We start from the raw sequence: 8,110 nt of genomic DNA, 5'->3' as shown, positions 1-8,110 counted from the left end.
AGATTTATGGCACACACAAAATGCTTTGATACCCTATGATTCAAGCAAAATGTGGGGTGTGTGTGTGCAAAAATACACTCCCTTGGAAAGGCTACAAAAGAAGCAGCAGGTAAGGATATGGATCTATTTTGCCAATTTGCAAGGGAACTCGTTAAAGCAACAAAAAGTAGTACACAAATCAAAGAGATCAGAACACTGTTATGGCAAAGCACCCAGAAGTCACATTTTGGCTCCCCCCAGTGGGATACTTTATGCATGTGTTTTTAAAAACCTAAACCATAATGCTGCAACGTTAATTTGACAACACTGCTGTTTGTTTGTTTTTCTGAGCAAACAACTAAGTGTAATATGTTTAGTGACCAACGACAATGACAGAAGAGTAAGAAACAGCCCTGTGTTATTCATCCAGCCTCTCACAGTTATATTTACCCAGCCAGCTGGGTAGGAGAATCTGAATTTCGGCTCGACCCATTGTCAATAGCAGCCATCCCTCCAGTTGCCGTCCCGTAGAGTACTAAGCGAAGAAAGAGGTTTTGGCGGCTGGAGAAAACTGTTTCAAGAAACAAACCATAGATCAGGGTAAGCATTGGAGAAAAGAGTGACAACACACATTACAGAGAAGAAACTACTTTGTCAATGCATCTGTTGCCTTTCGCAATGAAAAGGATGGGGTCAAGAGAGCCTTTTGACTGCGTGACTGTTCCCGTGAGGAAAGCAGCTGAGGCTATAGCTTCAAAGCACACTTTCCCCATTCATTGGGCACTGTAGGGTTGCTGGCAATTGTAACTCTGAAAGCAGTAAACTACAGTGCCCAGAATTCTTCGAGGGAAAGAACGTACTTTAAAGGTGCAGTGCGTAGGCAGCCCCAGTTATCTATGTTGTGTAGGGAAGGATATCAAGAATCAAGATAGGAAGGAGATGTGACAACTCTAAAACGACGATATCTAAAATGACAGATTCAAGAAACACTACTAAAGAACAGAATTTAAAGTTTCTCTTCTATTTCCCCATGGACTAAACCAGGGGTAGGCAACCTAAAGCCCGTGGGCCAGATGCAGCCCAATCGCCTTCTCAATCTGGCCCACAGACGGTCTGGGAATCAGCATGTTTTTACATGAGTAGAATGTGTGCTTTTAATTTCAAATGCATCTCTGGGTTATTTGTGGGGCATAGGAATTGGTTCATTATTTTTTTTCAAAATATAGTCCGGCCCACCACATGGTCTGAGGGATGGTGGACTGGCCCAAGGCTGAAAAAGGTTGCTGTCCCCTGGACTAAACCGTCAACTGCAAATTGAGGAAGGACCCCTAGTCTACACCTTGTTGAAACTCATTTCTCCTCAGCGCTCCGCCACTCCACCCCCACATGAAAAAATGCCTATGCTGCTAGTGGTAGATTTCAGGGGCCACTTCAGAGGAACAGAGGTATTAAATTATAGCTTAAGAGAAGGCAACACACAGTATCTGTCTGTCATCCCTACAGAGTTCGGAAAGGGGCTCTAGCCTTCTTTTCATTTTTAAAAATGAACTATCACTCTCAGGTAAGAGGCTTCTGATAGTCCCTCAAAGATGGGACAGGTAGGCTTTTCAAATACAACAAGACACATGTAAATTTTATGCAAAGCTGTGTCAGTGGGCTTCATCCACATACAGTGTAGTGGGCCCAGAAAATCCTGACCATACATGTCAACCATGCATCACAAGTGATGAAATTTGCGGAGGAAAATTAGTAATTCAAAAGGTTAACAAATGCGAGTGTAGAGGCACTAAAAACACTCAGTTTGGTCTACAGTTCATTTTTTTTTTAACAGAGCTGGGAGGTTGGCTGAGTCACAAGCTCCATGATGAAGGTTCATGTCTTCCAGATTATGTATTAAGTCTTCCTCATGTAAGCATTTTACCATGTGGTACATGCTAAAAACATGCTCCATGTACATACCATGCATTTGAAGCACACGGCTTCTCTCAAAGAATCCTGGGAAATGTAGTTTCCCAGCACCCTTAAACTATAGCTCCTACAATTCTTTAGGGTCAGTCATGTGCTTTAAATATATAGCATGTGTGCAGCCATAATTTGTGAGGTACTGCTAAGAGAGACCATTTTCTCAACAGCTGTAAACATGCAGAGTTCCTTTCAAAATATGAGTGAGCTTCGAATCCACCTTTCCCCCTCCCCCACCCTTTTCCCAGTAATTTTGGGGGAAATGGTAGCTCCGTGGTAGAGCCCATGCCGGTTCAATCCCTGGCACTTCTAGTTAAAGAGATTCAGCAACTGTGTGCCAATGATTTTGCAGATTTCCAGACAGTATTTTTGGATACACTATCCAAGGTAAGAGGTACAGGTTAATATACTTTACTGCCAATTATAGAAGACTTCCCTGCATCTCCCACAGGCTACTATTTCAAGAACGATGCAGGTAAGTTCTCCCTGACCCAGTGCTAAACCACCTTAGCAGCAATCCATGCACACAGTTAAGTTGCTCAAATCCTACTGAAGCCAAAGGTATTTTTAAGCTGCCCAGCGGTGCGCCAGAACTTAGCCCTTGGGTTGCTACTTTTAATTACAGATATCTAACATTTAGTAACACTTCATTATCAAACTATCAACACAATTAAAGTGGATGTCGAATTGTTAAATGGCTCTTGGCTTAACAAAACAGGATAACTTAATCAGGGTTCTCCCCAAGGAAATATCGCACTGCAGTAGCTGACAGTGTTCCAGCTGCTCCATTAGAAAAAAACAAAACATAGCTGGTCTGCACAACTTGTGACCTACAAAACCAGGCACAGCTCATCAGCCACAGGAACACAGGGTGAGGCCCTCTTCTACTGAGTCAGACCTACTGAGTGTACCTACTGAAGCATCGTCTGTCTCCTTAGGGTCTTTCCCATGACATGCTACTTTCAGTTGCAGATGCCTGAAATTGGTCCTGGGGCTTTCTGCATGTTAAGCACATGTCCTACCGCTGAACTATGCCTCCTCTCCAGTGCTACGAGCTCTGCTAGGGGTTGTGTGATCTCCTCTATTTGCTGCTCGCTAGCAGACAGCATTCTGTTTAGTGGGTCGCAGGCTAAGTTTATACGATCGCTGGCTTCCTTTTGCTTTAAAATATTCTTAATAGGAGGGAGTTGGAAAGCACTTTCCTGATTCTTCTTGGAAAAGTCTGCTGATCAACCCCGCAAGAGAACAGAAGAGCAGAACAAGAGTAGGCCTGGCACAACACGCGACTCCAAGTCAACTGCAGCTTTGTTTGGGCAACTCTCAAAATCTTATCTCCAGTTGGTTCAGCAGCAGTCAGGCAGCAAAAAAGAGAGAAAAAGTCTATTTCCCTCATAAATTACACATGGCGCAGCGTAATTTATTTCTGAAGGATATAGAAAGTGTTGCATGAAAGGGACTTCTTGCATATTATTAAAGGCAGTTTCTCACTCCTTTTTTGCCTGCGGTAGGTGCTTATTTAAAGACTACAACATCCTGTTCTCACATGGGCCAACCAAATACCTGTGGGGAAACAGGTGGGACCTGAGCACAAGAGTATTCTCCTCTGCTGAGGTTTCCAACAACAGCTAAATTTGTGGGGAGTGAATCCTCTAAACTAAAGTCTATACTCAGCCCTAGAAAAAGTGGTCATGTGAGGCTTTTATTATGGGCTCAGGTGGTGGACAGTTGCATCCTTCTTATGTAGTCCATAAAGGCAGCCCTATGCATGATTACTCAGAAGTAAGTTGCAACTTGCTTTTCTTTAATCACCCTCCGTCTCCCGTAAGAGAGTTTGGATTTGACATCCTGCTTTATCACTACCCTAAGGAGTCTCAAAGCGGCTAACACTCTCCCTTCCTCCCCCACAACAAACACTCTGTGAGGTGAGTGAGGCTGAGAGACTTCAGAGACGTGTGACTAGCCCATGGTCACCCAGCAGCTGCATGTGGAGGAGCGGAGACGCGAACCTGGTTCACCAGATTACGAGTCTACCGCTCTTAACCACTAAACCACAGTGGTAGAACTCAGCAGGAAGGAGGAGGGGGGCAAAAGTAGAATTAGAAGTGAGACACTGCCTGTCATGGGTTCTGGCTCCACCTTCTGCTGGTTTTCCTACCTTCTGCTCTAACCAGCATTCTAAACGCCCATTGTTCCAGGCGCATTAACCACTACACCTCACCTGGCTATAACTTCAAGAAAAAGTATTGATCTACAACAGACTTGTTAAGCTAAGGCGTTATATTCAAATCTGTACTGTTCAACCTATATCCATTTGATACCAGTTTAGCTCTCATGACTCTCCCAGAGAATCCTAGCTATTGCAGGGCTGCAAATTCTCACTCAAGAAACATCCATCCCCCTCCTGACAGCCTTACAGCTCTCTGGAGAGGGCTGATCGCTCAACCAGCTCTCCAGTTGCTGCATAAATACACTCCAATTTTTCCCTTTAGCAAGTCAACTCCTACCTTCGGATTGGCTGTGCAATTTTGCTTCTGGGTATGCTGCTCCCCCCTATTGCCAGGGAAGGCCTTGGGAGACCACTGCGAGCTGCAATGCTGGCGTTTGCAGTCTTGTTTGGCATCGGGATGCCTGTGTTGGAGTGTAGCTGTAAGTTGCCGGACAATGGAACACCACCACCACCGCCGCCGCCGCTACTGCTGCTCCCTTGAACAGTTGGGCTGACATAGGCTGTGGCTTTGAGAGGCTGCCGAACCGATATTGGAAAGTGTCCCACACTGTGAACTCTGTGTTGAAGTTGCCCTGGAGAAGGAACTAGAGAAAGGGAGTGCAAACAAACAAACAAATAAATAAATAAATAAATAAACAAACAAACAAACAAACAAACAAACAAACACCACAAAAAACCCAAGGGTTTACCGGTCTGTGTGCCACAGAGATCCACACACTCCTGAAGGCAACCCTAGACTTGTCAAATGCATTTATAGGTCAAGTACGTAAGACAATAAAGCCAGCCCAAAAGATGGCTTCAGGCTGCAGTAACCTAGAAAGAGACAAGGCTTTGTTCCACGTATATTGTTAATATTTCCTTGCTGTGTTTTGCTCAGAGCAGCATTTTGCCCTCACAAACCTCCAGTGGAGCAGGACAGACCGAGAGATTGCAGATAGCCAATCACTAGGTTATATTGTTATATGCCAAGTTTTCTCTGTCATTTCATTTTATTTTATATACCGCCTTATGTCACGCAGACTTCAACGTGCACCAATAAAAGTACAGTGGTACCTCGGGCTACATACGCTTCAGGTTACAGACTCCGCTAACCCAGAAATATTACCTTGGGTTAAGAACTTTGCTTCAGGATGAGAACAGAAATCGTGCTCCGGCGGCGCAGCAGCAGAGGGAGGCCCCATTAGCTAAAGTGGTACCTCAGGTTAAGAACAGTTTCGGGTTAAGAACGGACCTCCGGAACGAATTAAGTACTTAACCCGAGGTACCACTGTATTGTACTACAGTACATGAATTCAGAACCATTTCTTTCTACTTCAGTAGGAGCCATGAGTGCCTATCCCCTAGAAAACCCTGGGAACTGTAGCTTGGCGAAAGTGCTTCAGATCCCTTGTGTACCTTGCAGAACTACAACTCACTTCATGCATCTCGCAGAGTGAACTCAAGTCCATGGAAAATTATGCCGCAAAATATTGTGTTAGACTTTTAAGGTACCGCAAGGCCCTGCACTGCTACAATTCCCAGGGGAAGCAACTGTTGAAAACAGTTCTGTGCATCTATCTTAATTCTAGCACTGGTTCCCTAAAGAATTCTGAATTCATTCTGGCCAGTTCCAGCAAGTCAAATTCTTACTCAGCTAGAATTTTAAGCCAGACTGATGTAAATATCTGACACCCTTCAAAAATATTGTCAAGGAAGAACACTGCTACTCAGTATCTGTTACTTCAAAAAACCACATCCCCTCAGCTTCATGTTTCACAGCTAAAAAGTGACAGTACAAATTTAGCAGCACAATCTAAATTTGGCTTGGTACGAATTGTCACTAGGAATCAGCGCTAAAGCACCCAAGACATTATGCAATTCTGCTCTCTGGTGGCATCAGCTGCTGTTTTATTGCACCAAGTTGATGGAAAAGTCATATGGCAGCTTCAAGACCTTGAACTACCTTGTTTGGTTGTTTGGCTGAGGGGAAGCTGTTTGAAAGTCACCTTCCAAAAGGCAGAGGAAGAGTGACAAAAAAGTGAAACCCCAAACTACACAGCATTCAGTTACCTTTAAAAAACCAAGAAAGGGGCAAAATAGCACCAAACCACATTTACCCTCAATATATATTGATTTTTTTCTTTTTCAGCGCCACAAAGAAGAATTTTGTGCCAGAACATTTTAACAGACTAATCGGTTTGGACTAATGTATGCATTCCTTGTATGTTAAACAGAACCACACTTGAACCTCGCCACCCCCAATCCTTTATAAAGCTTAGTAACTTGTTCCTGTTGAATGTGTAAAATGGTTTTTTTAAGCACACAAACAATTTTGACCCTTTAGGAAGGGGGGGAACCCATTAAAATGGCTACAGCTTTTCTAAGCTATACACAAACGCATGCTAAGATTCTATGAAAACCCAGACATGTCTGCTATTAAAGGACCACTGCCCATGATTCATCCCAGGATACTGGTGATTTAAAATAAAGTGCTGTACCCTGACACCTTCCCATCCCACAATGAAATATAAAGATTCCACACTTACTGCAGGACTGTATTCTTGACATCCCGTTACCAGCTCCATGCAGATTAGAATCAAAGCTTAGGCTGTTCCTCACAGTGATGGCAGGGCCAACATTGGTACTGAGGGTTGGGGTGCTGGGCATCCGAGCCAAGTTTGGCATACTCCTTCGAAGCTTGTCTGCAACAAAGGCAAATCATTGTCACTTATTAGGAACCGCTTGTGGTCAAGTCGCCTCTCACCAATGTCTCATAACATAAAAAGAAACTCTCCTTGACTGGGCCCAAGGAGAACTTAATGGGACATTCTGTCCTCAGCAATGGCAACAAACGGCTGCATTTCAGTAAGGAAAAATTCCACCTACTCCATTCTCTGTGCCACCTCCAAGAGGAGCTATGATACTACCACCACCTAATATCCCGAGTCTTCCGCGGCCTGGCATGATGCCAGCGTTTAGGGAAGCTTTTAATGTTTAGATTCCTGTATTTTAACATTTTGTTGTAAGCTGCCCAGAGTGGCTGGGGAAACCCAGCCAGATGGGCAGGATATAAATAATTTATTATTATTATTATTATTATTATTATTCACGTCCCAGAAGTTAACTTGCTGGCTAAGTAAGGTACTAAAGGCAACAGCCGCTCTGACTCTTTGTTCCCAGTATCTGATATCTGTAGATCCGCTGTCTTAAGAGCTGCAAGAAATTAAGTTAGGGCAAAATTATTTTGACATTGAAAAGTTGAAGGTACCTAGTTATATGCTGTTTTTGTATTTACATGAAAAACCATAAAAATTATTGGGCAAAGTTCAAAGTACTGTCAACAGTAGAAGTGCTATGCACTAACATGGAAGGCAAGAAACCTCCCTGGATGAAGGATAGCTTTTCCTTTATAATATGCTCATGCTACCTTCAGACTCTTGATTATACTCCCGATAGAGCCAATGCGTATGTTACTGCAGCCACATATAAGCCTCTTCCCCAGGGATAGGGAATGTGTGGCCGCCAACACCCATTCTTGAACCATCTTAACTTTGGAAACTGAAGACCATAAACCTGCCTAACACAACATAGGACCTCCCCAAGTCAGATGCAGCCACCAGCCATGGACACGGGCTACACAACCATTCTGTTGTTCCAGCCCCAGCCAACCAACAGAACATGTGGTTTGTTGAGCCATCACACAGGGTAGGTCACCAAACTTGGCTTGGTGGGCCATTTTCAGTTTTGCAAGTCAAAGGCAACATAGTATGTACATGACCTTCAAACCAGCCAAACCGGGGGGGGGGGCTTCTCCTTCTCCTGCCTTTGTGATTCTGGCATTGCAGGGGGGTTGGACTAGAAGACCCTTGAGGTCCCGTCAAACTCTATGATTCTATGAAATGCCCACCTCCTGCCCAGTGTGGTGTAGTGGTTAAGAGCGGTGGACTCATAATCTGGTGAACC

At 44.1% G+C, this 8,110-nt stretch overlaps 1 protein-coding gene across 3 annotated transcripts in view; it reads right to left on the bottom strand.

Annotated features, from left to right (window-relative positions):
- Positions 1–380: 380 nt before the first annotated feature.
- SLAIN1 (SLAIN motif family member 1) overlaps positions 381–8,110 on the bottom strand; it is a 33,678-nt gene continuing 25,948 nt past the window's right edge. For all 3 annotated transcript variants that reach the window (XM_083610720.1, XM_083610721.1, XM_083610722.1), the window contains 3 exons: positions 6,694–6,849; positions 4,446–4,752; positions 381–550 (listed from right to left, as the gene is read on the bottom strand). In XM_083610720.1, the coding sequence (XP_083466846.1) occupies positions 475–550; positions 4,446–4,752; positions 6,694–6,849 (539 nt within the window). In that variant the 3' untranslated portion in view covers positions 381–474. The remainder of the gene's footprint in view (positions 551–4,445; positions 4,753–6,693; positions 6,850–8,110) is intronic.

This window comes from Podarcis filfolensis (assembly GCF_964270895.1).
Source record: "Podarcis filfolensis genome assembly, chromosome: 4".
Classification (NCBI taxonomy): domain Eukaryota; kingdom Metazoa; phylum Chordata; class Lepidosauria; order Squamata; family Lacertidae; genus Podarcis; species Podarcis filfolensis.
This window is presented reverse-complemented; position numbering and strand designations above follow the sequence as displayed.